This window comes from Plectropomus leopardus, chromosome 8 (genome assembly GCF_026936395.1).
Source record: "Plectropomus leopardus strain MGB_pleo_1.0 chromosome 8, ASM2693639v1, whole genome shotgun sequence".
NCBI lineage: Eukaryota > Metazoa > Chordata > Actinopteri > Perciformes > Serranidae > Plectropomus > Plectropomus leopardus.
This window is the reverse complement of record NC_142183.1, coordinates 21,409,151-21,427,560: the sequence shown is the minus strand read 5'-3', so window position 1 is coordinate 21,427,560 and position 18,410 is coordinate 21,409,151. Positions and strand designations below refer to the sequence as shown.

Below are 18,410 nucleotides of genomic sequence, written 5' to 3'. Positions count from 1 at the left end.
AGCATGAAATAAAGACATTTTTGGCAGCCTCTATGTGTGTGTGTGTGTGTATGAGAGGCACTGACCATTTAATCGCAACATTCCTGGCTCGAGTCCGGCCTGGGACCTTTGCTGCAGGTCGTCCCTCTGTCTGACTCTCATTTCCTGTCAGCTCTCTGCTGATTACTGTCCAATAAAGGCAGAAAATTCATTTAAAAAATGTACCTACTTTCAAAAGAAAAAGAGGAAAAAACTAAACTGGGTACAGCGAACTTGCTTTTATTTTTTCTCACTCTATCATGTGTTTATGTTGCTGTTTGGAAAGTTTGGTTGGGTTCCATTCAGAATAAAAACAAAATTGATTCAACTTTTTCAGTCTTCTTTTAAAGATTCAAAAAAACAAAAATATGATTTTTGTGCATCAAGAAAAGTTACCTGATACAGTTCTGCATTGTGTTGAAATAGTGTCCTGTCCTTTTGTCAGTGAGGCCATTTTAACACAGACAGACAGAGTGGGTGCGCAGACCGCCTCACACTCTATGATCAAATCAAATAACTGAAACTGCTGTAACACTGAGTAAACTACATCGCTTAATGACCACTTTTTGTTTGAGTTGTTGAGTTTATCATAATAAATGATAATAATGCTTCTTGTTCAGCATTTAAATAACATATACCATTCTCCACTTTTCAGTGGTGGGCTGTCATGGTGAGGCAGAATCTTACAAACATGTTGTAGTTGTTTAGTACTCGATAAGTACTGTTAGTTGGCTTTTTGCAGACTTTAATAGGCCTTAGAGGAAGCCTGACTGTGGAAGATGAAAGCTCTGGGTGTGTCTGGGCACCTACAGCAGCTCTCTAACACATGTGAGCTTTTAGGACTGGTGAAAAGGGGCGACAAGCCTCTTATTAGTTCCCCCTCGATGAACTTGAACATCGGGACGACTACAAGCAGACTAGTGGGAACACTGTTTAAGCTGCACCGTCTGAAGTAGCCTATCATTTAGATAAATAATAAAATAAAAGTTTTATACAGCCTGAAAATAGCTCAGGATTTCATTTTTGGGACACAGCAGCAGACAGTTGCTGTAAATTTTGGAGTTTTGAATGTTTGGCAGCACATTTAGACCCAAACAGTCTGCTTTGCACATCAACACATACTCTAATGTATACTGTAAGTGCTAAAACCACCTTTCCTTATTTTTAGTCAAGCTGTTTTCACGTGGTGGCTATGATTGTATTTCAAGCTTTTTGAGATATAAGTTTAATGTTGCACTTTCCTTAATGTTCAGGCCTGTAGCACTTTTCTAACCATTAACATGCGCCTGCTTCAAGCTAAAGGCAGATAGTTGTTATAGCAGATAATGACTGTTCTGACCAAGACACTAACATGAATCTTTTATGAATGTTTGGTAGACTCAGATGCAGATGGACCAACAGAAAAACTCAACATATGGAATACACAGTATACTTTACAGCATGATATTCTGAGTATTAACACCATATGAAAAAACATATTTATATTAATCAAAAGTTTGTATCTCTGAAGAACTGCAGACCTGGTAAATTACCTGCAAGTATTCAGCTTTTTGCTGCCCTCATGTGGCTGTTTTAAGCAAGGACATAGTGGTTACTAAACCCATATCACATTACCATGATTTTAAACTTAATTGGAATAGCCAACTTTTGTAAATGTGCATTTGCCACACATTTGTAGCTGATTACCCATAACAGAAAGTAATGGGAATAGTGATTTTTTTTCAAATGGAAATCATTATAAACATCATTAAAAGCTACATCTGTCTGTTTTTCAACTACGTTTCTTTGAGTTTCTTCACCTCAGAGTCACAACCAAAGAATAACATCCTATAATCGTATCAAATTTGTCTTCCTGCATTCTGAACTATTAAAAGACTCAATTAAAATAACGCGGAAGACCCAAGAAAAGACCCTATCTTACTGTTGTTACTTCTTCTTACTTCGGAGAATAAGAAGAGGATGTTTGTTGCTAATGTTAAAAACACATACCCGATGGAGGGAAACATATTAGTGGAGTTAAAAATATGCCCTTAACACCATCTGTTGATAAGCATATACATTAGGTCCTCTCACTGGTGTAACACATTATCTTCACTCAAGTACTGCATATACGTACATTTATGAGGCACTTCACATCTCCTCTTTATACTTTCACTTCTTTTGACAGTCAAATTTTGTGCTTTCAAACCACTACATTTATCTGATGGAGTCAGTTACTACTTTAAAGGTTTAGGCCTAACATTTAAATTAAAGGATCGGCTTAGAAAATGTGTCACTTTGAAACTACCAAATTTTACTTAACTTCTAAATTGGTTTAACCTCAATGTAGCTACATCAAGATAGTGCTTCCATTAGGAATTTGTCAGAATAATCTAATATTAATAATAATACTAATAGTGGAATACGGTATACTGTAAAATACCTACAGGAAAAGCCATGTATTTACCAAACCATCCTATTCTCTGTAATATTTCTGAATATTTGGGGCGTTACATAACATCAAAATGAGTTTATGTTCTACCATTTCACAGTCATTTCACATGTTGGGCTTTTGAGAGCTGGTTATGACCATACTCTCTTTTAAATACTTTAAATTCACACATATTTTACTACTTATTTTTAAAAGTATTTAAGGTTTCCAAGACATACCTTGCACACCTAGCAGTGTAGTAAAAATAAACAATGTGATAAGATTACATTAACATAAAACACAGTTGAAGGTAAAATGAAACATCTGTAGACTTTGCATGGGTCGGGCAATGTGGACCTTGTTTGAACCTATGGCCTCAGCATTCATAAAATTGTGTTTACTGCCCTACTGACCTGCCTAATGAATACTTTTACTTGTCATTTTGCTTGTCAAATTTCTGTGCTTTACAGGTACCTTTGTTCACAGATAAGATTGTGAATATGCCTTGTGTATATGCCCTACATCGTGGTCCGTTTTAAATATACTTCTACCACCACTGAGCCCTCTTAAATCTCGATTTACAATCTCTGTGCTGGAAATCACATGAGCCATTTCGCATGTACGTGCACACGCGCGTGCACATTGCACACTTCAGGAACATCTTACATGATGGCCTTATCAAAGTGATCCACCAGGGCACCATGGCTAAAGTGAGGTCAATGCCCCCACGTCGCCAAGACGTGAAAGCAGGTGGGTCTCAGGTAAAACGTGACGTCATGATGATACTTTTGAACTCCTCGGCAGTAAATCTATAAAGGTGTGTGTAGTCTTACTGCACAGGTAGCTGGACCTTAGACTGGAGTGAAAACAGAGCGTTAAAGCAGAGCCTGCTGGGAATAAACACGGAGGCCTAACATGCGCCTGGTGGTCTGATTCACCGAGGTCTACCTGAGAGTCACCCTACCTGTCGCAAGAGGACACCGGGATGTACCCCAACTCACAGTCAGCCAGACACCAGACACTGTCACTGAACGGTCAGTACTTTCCGCCTCCGTATGACTTCACCGGTTACCATCACGTCCCGGGAGTCGGTGACCCGTCGACCAGTGCCTGGAACTCCGTCTACGCTCCCCGGGAGGAGTATCCGTACAGCTTCCCGGGGTCAAGCCCCGGCGCCGGGCAGGTCAACTTCTCCTCCCCGGAGCTGAGCGGCACGCCCACCGCGGCGGGAGGAGGGTCGTTTACCCCGTACAACTTCATCTCCGGACAGGACCCCTTCAGCTCCAGGAGGAAACCACAGGAGCCCATCCGACCGTCCGTCTCAGGTGGGACTCCTACTGGACAAGGCACAATGTAGAGGCCGTTTGGTGTGATTACATGCTCTTTTGGCCAATGATAAGCAGTATATTGCACTGTTAAATCTGAGAAGTTGATCTTACTTTACTTAACAATTTGAAAAAAGGAAAGTAAATAATAATCTTATTTATTTTTACTTTACATATTATTGTTATATTTACTTAAAATGTTGCTGTATTTACTTAATTTTTTGAAGTTGTGGCAGCTTAAAATATGACAAGTAGAATTACTTTGTTCTTTTATAAGTGTTAACAACTTCAGTAAATCAGGTTAAACTGACTTAACTTGTTCATCACAAAGAGGGTTTTGATGCAGAGAGAGATCTGCAAGTTCTGTTTTGATAACATGTTTGAGAAATGACAAATATGATCGACTAGTTCACAACCAGCAGAATACAGACATGTGAAGCAGGAAACTTGGTTGACTGAAGTTGCTAAAACTTCGAAAGATTTATTTAATTTATCTTCTCATTTTTGAGTTGCAACAAATTCACAAAATCAAGTAAATACAAGTGCATTATCAAGTGGGTAAACATTAATCAAGACTAATAGTTTTGTTGTTTTGGGGTTTTTGTTTTTTTCAATCAGTTTCATAGATTTTTTAAAAATTAAAATCAACCTGTCAGATTTTACTGTGTACAATAAGATATAAATATAGTTAAATATTTCAAAAAAAAACTTTAGGGACTGTACCTTATTTATCGCGGTAGGGGGGTGGATATGTCTAAGTTGTTTTTGATTTTTGTTGTTTTTTTAATATCACAACCCTCCCTGAAGTACAAGTATTTTTCCTTGAGCCTTATTTAGTGACTGGGGGAAAGGCATGACCCTCCCTCCACCATAAATAACCATACTTACAATGGTCTGGTCTATGACCACAAATCACATATCTTAAATGTTGTTTAATTGCTCTAACTGGTAAAGTTTAGCTAAGATACAACCCTTACCCTAAGACTGAGGATGCTCAAAATTACTTTTATTAAACAGGCCATAGTGCAATCACATGATGATGATAAACTAAAAGCCAGGATTTGAGTGGGTGCACAGATGTGGTAAAACATATATTCATAGACAGGAACAATTTCAACACAAAGTAAAGTCAGACTGACTTCCCACACACATCCATCAAGCTTTTCGCCTCTCCCTTCCGCCAGCACGGTTTGAAATGTCAATGCAAAGCTAACAGTGGCGGCCATGAAGTCTGCAAAAGTGTCACTCCCCACCCTCTCTGTCCACTGGGTGGGTGAAAAAGGGTGACAACCTAGCTAGATAACACCAGCACTACAGGAAGTCTGCAGAAGTCAAACCAAATTTCCACTAAATGCGAACCCTCAGGCCTCACCAGTGTCTGTTCCTTGGTCTGACTCGATCGATGCTGTCACATGCTCAAGATTTCAGATCAATAACTCTGACTCACCCTTTCCTAAGAGTGTGTGTGTGCGTGTTAACATGCATGTCAATGAATAGCTGCCTGTGTAAACACCTATGTAAATACCACTCACAGTGATAAGGAGAACCACTGATGCAATGCAGTGAGAAGTCTTTACATTGGTAATAGTTAGCATGATTAATAGAGGTGATGAGGCTTTAAGTGGCGCCTGAACTTGAACATGGCACCAGACTTCTTCTAATTAGTCATCTGTGTAGCTCACAGTGCACGTGACTCACTAACATTACAATCATGTTTCACACACCTTTTCACTTACATTCACTAAGCCAGTCAATCATGCACACTAGTATGTTGTCTTACTAAATCAGCGTTATTTTGCGTGATTCAGGAGCAAAGACTCGTACTAAGGACAAGTACAGGGTGGTGTACACCGACCAGCAACGCCTGGAGCTGGAGAAGGAGTTTCAGTACAACCGCTACATCACCATGAGAAGGAAGACTGAGCTGTCAATGGCACTGAGCCTTTCTGAGAGACAGGTGAGGCTCCAGCAAATTGTGTTCAAATGGACCTTGTGAGCTCGTAACAATGTCATGGGAAGCTCTGTGCACTACGTTCTAGAGGTAAAGACATGGGAGCACTGCTAAGCAACGGCAACATGGACGCTTTTGTTGGTGTCCAGAGACTACTGAGGCTGACAATTTAGTGAGCTAGTGAGTGAGTCCTGTAGTGTAGGTAATGCAAAGGCTATGTGTCAGCGGAAAAAGATGAGGCCGTTGGGAATATTCTCCTCAGACATATTATAGAACTCTATTAAATCCAAAATTACAATATATCAACTTCCCATCTGCCAAAATTTAGAGTAAAAGCCCAGCTTCATTTCTGAAAATATCAACAAACACGCCACAACCAGGCTCCCATCAAAGCTGCTTCCCCTTGCAGCAAATTTTTCCCGGTGGCCACGCACAGTATTGCAGAAAAAAAATTCCCTGCAGCCCAGAAAGCATTTTCCCCATTGACCAACATCATCACAGACATGATAGTAAAACTGTTGAGATGCAAACAAGGTCAATTCTGAGTTTTTCTATCATGCTGCTGTGAAGCATCAACCAATCATATTTATATGTTTCTAGCTGTGGTGCTGTGTTATTTAGCTCAGTTAGCTGATGCTATGCTAGCTTTCCATGCATTGCGCTGCACACGCAGATGCAATGGGGTGGCAAAATGTGATATTAAAATGAGGATCAAACATTGACCAAAAGAGTATATATATATATATTTTCTGACTAAATGCAAACTAGATTACATTCAGTCGAGGTGCTTGAAAAGTGAAACGTAGCAGTCACACACAAGCCTGTGGCGACGTAACATGTTCACAAGCAATGAGTGGGGACTCTGCAATAATGTAGCCGATTACACTGTTGTGTTGTTGCCCGTGACAGTACATCCAAATACAGAGCGACTGGATATGTCACACTGTAGCAAACTAAAACATTTCAAGCATCAGTGATTTAACTTTTAGTGCGAACGTTTCTGTTTCCGAAAATAGCCAAGCTTTGACTTCCCTGAGGCTACAAAATGTTCACATGAGCTTTGGCACATGACCCAAATATTCAGAACCCAAGGAGGAACTGTGTCAAGTGGGAAGCTAAAGTTGCAATCAGTCAATTTGAAGAAATCAGCTTTAGATGAAACAGCAGAAACCTCTATAAATCATAATGTTATGTGGCCAAACAAAACATCTCACATAAGTAGCATTAATGGTGAAACCCTCACTCTCGCTCTTGTGATGCTATTATTATAGTTATTATTGTTTCATCTGCTTACTCATTCTGCTCAACGTACCCACAGTTGAGTGCAACAAAGTCATTCTCGGAATAGAGGAAATTGCTAAACTTCAGACAAAGTATGTGAGGCAGGGTGTATGAAAAGATACACAAAGAGCAGACTCATTGCAATTCACCATCCACTAATATTAACACATTTGATACCAGATAAATTACCAGATACAAGATTTCTCATTATGTGTAATTAATATCCAATAAGATACCTAATAGATATATTTTGGTGTTGATATTTCAGGTAAAGATCTGGTTTCAGAACCGACGTGCCAAGGAGAGGAAGATAACCCGAAAGAAGCTGCAGCATTCTCAGCAGGCCTCCACTACAACACCCACCCCGCCTGCGCTGGGTGGACCCGCTGACACCCACATCACCACCAGCCCCAGCAGCAACATTTTGTCTGATACAATATCTGAGGAATACTAGATGGATTTCACATGGAAGACTGATACAGCATGAAAAATGTACATAGCCTGTTTTGTTTTTATAAGTTTACCACTGAATGAATGAAGACAATGATGATGCTATAATGCTGCACTTCCTGCCTTTCACAATGACCAGCGCTACATGTCTGTCACACCGATCATCTCTTGTGGACATTTGCCAATCACAGGACTTTATTGCGTTAATATGGATCATTTTCAACACCATGGCACTGATTTTACCAATGGAGAATCATGGATAACTTGCCACAGTGGAAACAGCATTTCAGTTATTCTTCCTTCTTTAACACTATGTATAAATGTGTCTTAATCTTGGCTGATGGAAGTGACAATGCATTTCCCATCTCTAGGTGTTAAAAAGAAAATCGGCCTTCTTAAGTGACCCCTTTTCTGTCATTGAGTAAACTGACAATCCCCTGACATATTTTATGTATATTTCATATTATACTCAGTGATGAACAATAACAGTACAGAGCAACTAATAAACTGTACTATTTACCCCAAAAGTGAATGCAATAACTGCAGGAAGTTTGTGTAAAATAATACAGAGATTTGGAGCAGATTATTTCCTGTAATTATTTTATCAGTGATGAGTTTTCCTGATATTCTTTTTAAAAAAAAAATCAATGACTTATCTGTCTGTGTTATGTTCGATTTTTAACAATCATACATACATAATAGGCTTCTTTTTTTGACAGTCAGTGTTTTCTTCTCTCAGGCACTTGGCCATTGTTCTACCAGCTTTTAAGTAGTTTTAACTGCCTACCTCTAATGCAGGATGAGGCTGTTTTAGAGAAAGCTCTGAGATCATAGCTTGTGTTCAGGTCTTCAGCATGCCCTTATTCTGTGAGATTTTTGTTGAGATCTTGAATAATAATATAATAATAATAATATAGTATATATTATATACATACTTTCAATAATATAACTAAAAATAACAATTCAATTTATTTTTCTTTACAGAAATATTGAGTTATAGGAAAACTGCAATTTTTTGTTAACATTTTCTTAAAATCAAGACGGCCTTGCACCCCCTGTAACCCCCCCAGGTTGGAAACCAGTGTCCTAATGGGTTGGTGTCAGGAACCTTTAACATAAAAAAAAGTCTGTCTTGAGCTGCAGAGCATATTTGTGCCACATAATTAGGGTAACAGTCTAGTAAGTCTAAACTACCCTGAGGGAGCATTCATAAACAATGTGACTTTGCAGTGGATTATTTGGTTACTTTATTTTGCAGCTTTGACAGTGAAACCAAACAAATCTTTCAGCATACTTTAAATTTTGCTATTTTCCTCTGAGATTTTTCCTTTTTGGATTTGGAATACATAGGTAGCCAAGCAGCTCAAGACTAACCACCGCTCTTTAGGTTTTGCCATAATTTAGAAGAAAAGGTGCCAGGCCGCAGACGTTGGATGCAATAAGACATTTTAAATTGTTTTTCAATTTAGGCTACACATTTTTACAATTGGAGAATGTTTGACACACTTTAGGCCTAAAACAATGATAATGGAAATTAAAATGTAAAAAAAATAACAGTTATTCATTTCCACATGACTTCTTGTCAAAGACACAGGAGCTGGGAGAGGGGTTAAGGAGGCACGTGCTGCTCCGGAGCAAGTTGCCTCCCTTTGCCCTGACTCTAATTTGATTTGACTGCATGAGGACATATATCAGAAAGTCCAACCTGAGCATAAAATAAAGGGAAGGGAAGAAAAATGATGCAAATTAACCTATTTAGTAGCATTTCACTTTTCAGGAAATAGAGAGCGAGCAGAAAGCATTACGTTTGTTACTACAAGGGAAAGACGAGAAAGAAAAAAACTTTAAAGAGATAAGGCCAAAGTTCTGTTGAATTGTAATGCAGGGAATAGACCAGTGAAAAGAATAAACCAATAGGTTTCGGGTAGGCAGAGGAAGGCAGCTGTGCAGAGTGTAATGGAAATGTTGAATGCACAGAAATTCTTTTTTTTTAAAAAAGGAAGTAAAAGCAATGACAGTTTGATATTAAATGCAAATGTCATCACTTGCCATTTTTTGTTTAACAGTTGTATATTATGACATGAAAATAAATTGTTAAAACATTTTGCATTTTGACTCATAAATATGTTTGTTTTTACGTTTTAGCAACACCACTGAGATAGCAGTTAGGAACTGAGAGCAAATGTGTTTAAAAATGGCTGTGGGATATCACACTCAGACAGCAGTATTTGGCCACATCCTGAAAAACTGTTGCCACATGACTCGTGGTCTACCAGCACTGTAACACTAAATACAGACATTTGCCTTTATCAGAGTATTTTAAATTTCTCCTTTTTTAGTCTTTTGGGATTACAGTATGTCTAAACTGTACTACAGTATTTTATTGTGTCTAGAGTTCTGCCCAGTACATATAAGAATGTTCACACACAAGGTTGTTCCTGTTTGTGTGTCACTTTAAAGAGGAAGGAAAGTTGCAAATGTAGCAATGTAAACTTAGCTCTGACCATCAAGGTCTGCAAAAACTGGATTCAAAGTGAACCACTGTACCACTTAACTTTGTGCAACTCATGCAAGACTTTCCAGTTTCTCTTTCTAAACAACCTTAATAATCTGTTTGCATGTTCAAATGTTTACACTGAAGTTTATGTTGGTTTTCCAGCACATTATATAAAAAGCATGCTCGGCACAAAGGTTTATCGATGTGGTTTGCACTCTCTGTTCATTAGCACTGTGATATGCCCATAGTCACCAGCTGTATATCAGTATATCCGCTTTTACTGCACCACAATTTCTCAAACATTAGAAGATAGATTATGCCATCAATGAGGAATTGTACCAATGCTATAAAGCTTTACATGCCCACAAAACGACTTAATTAAAACATGAGTTTAAAGAAAAAATTTGACCTGCGAAGACCCCTGCTTTGTATCATAATTGTATATTGAACCATACAGTAATATAGGTTACACTGCCAGATGGTCTTTTCACAGAAATCTGTAATGTTTTTATAGTTATTTTTATACGACTGCACTTCTTAACATTTGACCTGTCCCAGAGAAAACAGCAGTGCAAATCCCAAATTACATGTCAACTACTTTGAATCAAACCATTTACTTTCTTTTTGCGAAAAAGTTGATCAATTCTTTAAACATTAAATCATAAGTCTCCTGATGGATATCCTTAGAAGACACTGTCGTGCCAAGGTTTGAAGAACTGGCACCAGTCTTGGTTTTATAGTTAACTAAATATAATCTGACAGGATAACATCACATGAATGTGTCACAACACTGATAAAATCACGTGGGTTTTTTTTATGAGGAAAACATAAATGTTTGATTATGGTTGAAGCATATCTATCAAACGCTTTAAGTACAACAGTCATCTCTATGGATTTCAAATGTTGTACACATAATAAATGGCTAATGGCTGCAACAATACTGAACATTCTGGTATAATTATTGTACTAAACAAAGTGGCTGACTGATTAGATGGCAAAAGGATTCTTGATTTTTGGAGCACCTTTATTACACTTCATTTGTGTTGTCAATTATTTGCTCAGAAGATTATGACAGAGGTTCAACCAGAGGGCTCAACTAAAAAAAAATTGGATTCAGGAGGCTGTTTCAGGATATTGCAACTATCATGAACCATAAACACCAATTTTATGGCTCTGTGAATCAGCTGAATGGTAGTCTGTGGTTGTCAACCTTTAACCTCACACTATCAAACCAAACCAATCATATAACCTCTGTCTTTTATTAAATCTACAACAAATAAACAACTCGAAGCACTTGGTGTGATATAAACTATAAAAAAGAAATCGTCAAAATGAACACAGGAAAAATTAACTTATAATGGCTGCATTTAAAAAATATGTTTTGCTTAAAACAGAAGTAAACCATTTTTAGAGAGAGATACTGAGCTGAGAAAAGAAGGGTTCTCTGCCTGGGGATCAAAGGTTTCGCCATGCACTTCCTGAATCCACGCCCAGACCAAAAGGCCCTTGGCAGATTCAACAACATCTGATAACAGCTTTGACATATCAAAGTGTTGTCATAGTGAACCAAAATGTCCACTATGAGTTGCTTTGTTTGTACATTCTTAGGTCGACGAGTCGAGAAATCAACTTACAAAAGTGAGACTTGATTCAACTAGCCGATAGCTTGTATTGAATTTGTTTCTGCTCTCGCTGTTTATTGTGCAGTCAAGCACACTTAGGAAGGCAAACAAGGGTCATTAACATTCTGCGCTTGTGAAATGATCAAAAATGATTTCATAGCCTGCAGTTCTATATATCCCATTTTGTGCATCTAAATGTGTGGTGCAGCTATAGATATAATTTGTCCATGTGTAAAAATATTTTGTGAACACATACATTTGCACGTGTGAAAAAATGTAGAAACATTTTGCGCAGGAGCATTTTCACAATACGCTTTCACAAAGTCTGAGCGAAGGATACACAACAGTTCCTATTTTTTGTAAATGACACTAAAGTTACAAGCTACAAGCACACATTTTGACCCTGTTTGTGCAACTGTGTGTAAATCTTTTTTAATTTGTGCAAAAATCTTTGTAAACAGAAAATATCTACAGCTGCCAAACTGAATTACATCTTCCGCAAACTTGGATTTGGGCTTTTTTTGTTGTTGTTATTGTTAATGATGATGGGGTTTTTTGACACACTTTTTGCATAAATGTTTTTTCACATGCTCACAAAATGTGATACACGACCACAGGTTATGAAATTTCTTGTGAATATCATTTCAAAATAACTATTTTTGTTTTACTTCCCACACTCCACAATTGTTAACTCAGAAAAGGTCTAGAGGAGGCAGGAAAACCAAGAGAGTAGAGTAGTTGAGTATTTTATAGGAATCTGATATCTACTGTGTGATATCTGTGGTCTCATTTTCTAAATCGTTCTTCTTCAGAAACTGGTGTAGAAAACACTGTGCATTTCCAAGTGAGAGCAGTGTTTGGACAATACTTAAAAACTTAAATTTTGTTGTGCATTATTGTCAGTTTAAGTTTGACTGACTTTACTGCTCATGGCACGAAAATTGCTATAAATGAAATCTACTTGATCAAGTCTGCACTTGCATGTAGTTAATTTTAATTCCAGACAAATGGCCTCTGTTTTTTAATCATGAACCATTTTGATGGTTGACTTACTAATATTAATATTAATATTAATATTAATCACAAAAAATCACAAGTCAGCTGCACTGCTCTCAACTGACTTTCTCTTTACCCAGAAACAATTATTATCAATTAAGATTAATACATCATCACAAAGTCTTACTACTGCGCAGTAACACTAGTATCTATATTTCTGTTGTGGTACTTACTTCCTAAAGTGGTAGCCACAAAGACATAGGACGTGTCAAACTATGCATAGAAAAAAAATGATGGTGTTAAAAGATAAACACACTGACTGCTCACAGTGTGACAATTTAAGTTCCTTAAAATGTGTCTCTCTAAGTTCTCCTTATTCACAGAAAAAGTAAGCCCTTTTTTAAAAGTGTTCCTCCTTCGCTGCTAACTCATGAGCATAAGAAACACTGAGCAGCCACACATACTGTTGCGGGCCTCTTCTAAAATATAATATAATTAGACTGTATGTTATTTCTATTAAAATAGAAATATTTCCTCCCTAACTTTTATATTAGAGCAAGCACAATAAACACTACACAGGCCACCCATATTTATGACTGCATTAATGGGGACACAAATGTAATAATGCAATAATAAAAAACACCTCCATTAACTGCGAAACCAATTTTGTAAGACTGAAAACACATACCAGAGAAAAAGCAGAAGTGTTTACATCATGGAAAAAAATACGTGGTTACTGCGAACTTCCTGTGAGACAAGACTTTTCTCTACAAACTTATCTTTATGGCAAGACAGCCAAAGTAAGATAGCAAATTTGAGATAAACTCCCACACACCACCCTGAACCTAAATCTACACTACTAATGCAGCTACTATTTGCTGGTATATTTGATTTAGTCTGACCCTAAACTATTATTCGACATCTATTTAATAAATACATGTTAATCTATGCAAACTTTAGAACTTTTACATGAAGTTAAAAGTAGTCACTTTAGACCAAAATAAATGTACCAATGACACCAGCCAATCACTGCAAAGTAATAAAAACATGACAATGTTATTCTTGAAATTTATATTGGAATTATTATGAGTTTACAGTGATTTAACAATAAACTAAAAGCAAATATGCTCATAAATTAGAAACAAGTAAAAACAAAGAAATACAACATACTGTTAATATAAAGAGGGTAGAGCAACAATTGTCGAAAACATTACAAATATATTTTCTTGAAAATATTAAATAGTCTACAAAAATTCATCTATACAAACAAGCCCCATTGTGATGCAACAGATGGAGACAATAATAATGATAATATTAATAATGATTTTCTATTGAATATCACATTAAATAAAAGGTGAAAAAGGTTTACGCATTTTGACATGTCCTCCATTGTCAGTGGTGCAGTCTTTGTAAAAACCCTCAACACCATGAATCACCTGCCTCTACGGACCTTGGAGTACACACATTCATCTTGGGCTGGTTCAACGGTCTGCCGAGGTCGCTCTGAAAACTTGACCTGGCCATACTCCACCTCCATCTCTGCCCTTTGCTGCATCTGCCTCCCCTGCCGCTGCCAAATCCTGACATCAGCATAGGTTAGTTCCTGCTCATCATTTTCTGCAGAGAGAAAGAAAGAAGTGGAAAATTATATTTAACTACATATACTCAGTGTAAGCTGTGATGGAATGTAACTAAGTACATCTACTCCAGGGCTCTGCTTAAAGGAACACTTCACTCACCAAATGACTATTTGTAAGTCAACAGTCATGCCATGTTACCTTGAATTCAGGAAGAACATTTTTGGTTTTCTCACATGACTCCAGAAAAAAACTGCAAACACTGATTTAATGATTCACTGGGGACCATGTTTAACAACGCCAAAAAACACCTGTTTACAAACTCTCACACAGCTCATGCAGTATAATCAGCTTCATTTATCCAGTCGTACGCTCAGTACTTCCCAAACATGCATATTTGCCGAAACCCTACCATTTAAAACTGAACTGAAAGTAACACCTATCTCTGCTTTCCTCAAAGTCAGACTCCAATACTGACATATGTCATTGAAAGTGCATGTGTTTGAGAAGTGCTGAACATAAAACTGGATAAATCAGACTCAGAATATATTGCATGACTTAAGTTTGTAAACAGATGTTTTGATAGTTTTGCTGTTTCTAAACGTGGTTCACAATCAGTCAATAAATCAATGTGTCCACCTTTTCTGTGGAGGCAAGAAAAACGTTTTTCTTCACAAATTCAAGGTCAAACCACAGAAAAAAACTCATGTACAAATGGTCATTTTGTGGGTTAAGTATTCTTTCAAGTACAAATTTGAGATTTCTTGAATCTTTCCGTTTAATGTGGCTTTCTACTTATATTTCACTACATTTTTCCATTTACTTAGTAATTTTACTTATTTGTTTTTATTTTTCTTTTATGTTGTTTTATTTTTGCTTTGTTTTTTTTTTGTTTTGTAATTTTTTTCTTGTACAGCTTCTTGAGCTGTGATTTAATTGGTAGACCAAAAGAAAAAATGGTGATATGTAAAAAATATATAAATGTTGTACTTGCATTGCTTTCACAAATAAAAATAGTTTTAAAAAAAAACAAAAAAACATGGTTCAATCGTCACAAATGCTGCTTGTCCTTTTAATGAAACAGCAGCAGATGATTTAATTACTTCAATAATTTTTATCCCGTTTAAATCATTTTACAATTATAAAAAACATTGTGAAGGTGTCACTTCTGTTGAGTAACTGTGATAAACACGTTTCACTATTTTTACAAAACAAACAATTAACTGCTTAATGGAGAAAATAATCAGCAGATTAATGCATGCACTTGAAAAAGAAATTATTTGTCTTAACGTAAATGTTAGTGTTGGGGCTGCCTGAGATTTTAAAGATGACTGAATTTTAAAACACAGGGTGAAAAGTTACAAAATTTCCTCAACGTATCTTTTTAAATTCAGTCAACTTAAAATTTGAATGCAGCCTGGACACTAACTTTTTTAAGTTGACACAAATATTTTTTGTACAGAGCAATAAAAATAATTATTGGTTAGTGACTCAAAAAGAGGTAACGGTAAAATCTTGGTTTTACATTAACACATGAGAAATAAGTTTTGTTTTGTACCGTTAGGTTTGTTGTTTTGCTTTTTCTTTTGAGCACAGACGACAGCCACCCCGACCACTAACAGTAGTACCAGTGCGGAGAGTACACCAGCCATTATCGGCAAGTTGCCTGTTTTAATGATAAAATACACAAGGGAGGGACACAGAAATCTTTAAGTTAGCAATCATTACAGTTTTTTTCTTTCATAAAGACAGACAAAGAAAAAAGGTGGTAATGACTCTAATGAGTCCACTGCAGCAGAGTTATTTTTCACTTACTATACCATGGGCCATTGCTGGGAGAAGTCACAGTTTGATTGGAGGATGTGATATTAGTGCAGGGGTTAATTGTGCTGTCAGTCTCCTTACCCACAGTGGAGGTTTCTTTGACAGTGGTAGGAGCTGTTGTTGTTGTAATACACAGGGTGTTATTGTCTTTAAACACCCACTGTGCTATGTTTGTATCATTGATGGTGCAGTTTATGAATATGAAGCCTGTGAGAAAAGAAACAGATCAGTGACTGATGTGCACTTAATCATCAGTGTCAATAACATAAAACTGTTTTCTACCCATCGTCTCACTCACCACAGTTGGTTATGTTCTCTTCTTTCGAGACACTATTGATTTGATTCCTGACTGTACAGAGCAGATGTCCTGAGACGTGTTGCTTCAGAGTGATGCTGTTTGTCTCAGTGTTTCCAGAGAGGAGCTCAGCATCTGTCAGTGTGCGTCCATCCAGAGTCCAGCTGTACTGAGGACTGTCCCCTCCCTCAGAGGAGCAGAACACCCTCATCTCTCCCTGGGACAGACACTCAGAGACCAGCTGGACAGAGGACACAGGAGCTGAAGGAAACAAACTCAGTGACTTTTCATACTAACAGAATCTTGGTTATTTAATGCAGTTTCTGATACAGAACAGATAAAAAAAGATAAAGAAAATGTGCAGTATGAGATACATGTATCTCACATCTATCAATGTTACTAAATTTCCCAGTAAGTAAACATAGTTTTCACCTTGAATGGTCAGTAGAGTCCGCAGCTCTGATATATGTCCCCTTGAATCAAAGATTTCAAGTTTATATTCACCTTCATCATTCCTGCTCAGGTCATTGATCTGAAATGTTCCATTGCTGGGAGTAAATGATGATCTGTTTCTGAACTCATTTAACAAAATCTGATTCTGTTTCACAAGGAGCATTCGTATTGTATTTTTTGTCCACTGGTATCTAAATATTTCTGAGGTGCTATCCATCAGCTGGAGGACCAAAGTTCCTCCCAAAGGTCCATAACACTGAGTGCCATTAAATCTGCCATCACAAGAGGTTTCCACACCTGGAAATTAACAAAACAAATTATAATTTTGAAAAATCAAAATTTTGATCATTTATTCTCAACAAAAGGAACAGCCTTGACAATATTTTAGACAGATGCAAAATTAATCCAAAACAATACTTATTTAGTGCAGCTTTTCCTCTCATAATACATTATGTAAACAGGCATTTATTGATGTGTAGCTGAGCGTAACACAGATATGTGACTGCAGAACAGTTAAGGTTAAACTATTAACTGTAGTTATCCTCATCCAGTCATTACAAAATCATGCTGGGTTTTTTTTCTTTCACACTCAGAGTTTTATTTGAAGTTATAGTAGATCACCCAACTCCCCCAGAGATGCCAAATTATATTTCAGGCTGTATTTGAGGGGGGAAACATATAAAATAATGTGGAAGATATCAAGAACAGTTCAACTCTATATCATCAGTGATGATATGAAGAAAAAAGTTTCAGTAAAAACATTATATAAATGCAAGGACAAGGTATTATGGCACTCAATGTTTCATCTTTAATCTTAAAGTGATTTCAGGAATAATTTAAGAGGAAAGATAGGGTTCACTGGATTAATTAAATGTCTGCTCTGCCAGAAATTATGTGCATGCCTGATAAAGTATAACTGATCTCTGGATTTGTTAGTTATTTGAAATAACTAGACTCTTTTTAAAGCAACTGAAACTTAGAAAAGCTCAGACAGTGACGGCAGTTGTCAGGTGATCCGTGTATCTAAAGTAGTGGTAACTTCTTTAGAACCAACGGGTGTATCCAGACTACAGTACTTTGACGATGTAGCACATAACGGAGGATAATGTCCATACTACTTATGGCTATACTTGAAACCAGAAGCTGGGTAAAAAGTTAAAGCTGTAAAACATTTTATTCACATAATATCAAATTAAATATTGATGTGTTATTATTGCCATAATTCAAACAGCTCACCATGACAGACTCCCAGTATCATCACTAACAGTCCAACCACAGCTTCCATGTCTCTTCGGGGCACAGCCTCCGTTGATCCAGCCAGCAGCTTCCACACAAACTTTCATTCAGGAGTAAACCTGCACATCCTACACTGAACAGACCAAAATTTTTCCCGTCGGTGATTAGCTTCAGAGGAGAACGTGTGAAAACTTTGCACCGACCAGCACATTGTTATATTCATCTTTTTATAGGCAGCGAAGAGAAAAGGAAGTGATATCAGCTTTACTTCCCCTTTAAGCCACCAACACGACAGCCTCTGTGTGTGATGGACTGAGTGGAAGAGAGGGAAGCATTCTTCCTCTGCACTGAAAGAGGATTTGAGACTGACAGCTGACATTTCTAATTGATTACACTTACGTCTGTCCATTTCTGGCTATGGTGAGTTTCACTGAATATAAGGATTAAGACTCCAACCAAGACTGAGAGATATTGG

At 37.2% G+C, this 18,410-nt stretch overlaps 2 protein-coding genes across 3 annotated transcripts; one reads left to right on the top strand and one right to left on the bottom strand.

Moving 5' to 3' along the window:
* Positions 1 to 3,079: 3,079 nt before the first annotated feature.
* cdx1a (caudal type homeobox 1a) lies at positions 3,080 to 9,544 on the top strand. The gene is made up of 3 exons (XM_042492790.2): positions 3,080 to 3,753; positions 5,562 to 5,710; positions 7,254 to 9,544. Exons 1-3 carry the CDS (start codon positions 3,414 to 3,416, stop codon positions 7,437 to 7,439), a joined length of 675 nt encoding a protein of 224 aa, XP_042348724.1. The 5' UTR covers positions 3,080 to 3,413; the 3' UTR covers positions 7,440 to 9,544.
* A 4,062-nt stretch (positions 9,545 to 13,606) lies between these two features.
* On the bottom strand, positions 13,607 to 18,124 carry LOC121948396 (uncharacterized). 2 transcript variants are annotated; one of them, XM_088081155.1, is made up of 6 exons: positions 17,936 to 18,124; positions 16,679 to 16,996; positions 16,250 to 16,507; positions 16,033 to 16,158; positions 15,686 to 15,793; positions 13,607 to 14,167 (listed from the first exon to the last, which is right to left on the bottom strand). In XM_088081155.1, the coding sequence occupies exons 1-6, from the start codon at positions 17,982 to 17,984 to the stop codon at positions 13,983 to 13,985; spliced, it is 1,044 nt and encodes a 347-aa protein (XP_087937281.1). In that variant the 5' UTR covers positions 17,985 to 18,124; the 3' UTR covers positions 13,607 to 13,982. The 2 variants fall into 2 exon arrangements, with proteins under 2 accessions (XP_087937281.1, XP_087937280.1); XM_088081154.1 differs by having other exon boundaries at positions 15,943 to 16,158; positions 17,936 to 18,122.
* Between the last annotated feature and the right edge of the window lie 286 nt (positions 18,125 to 18,410).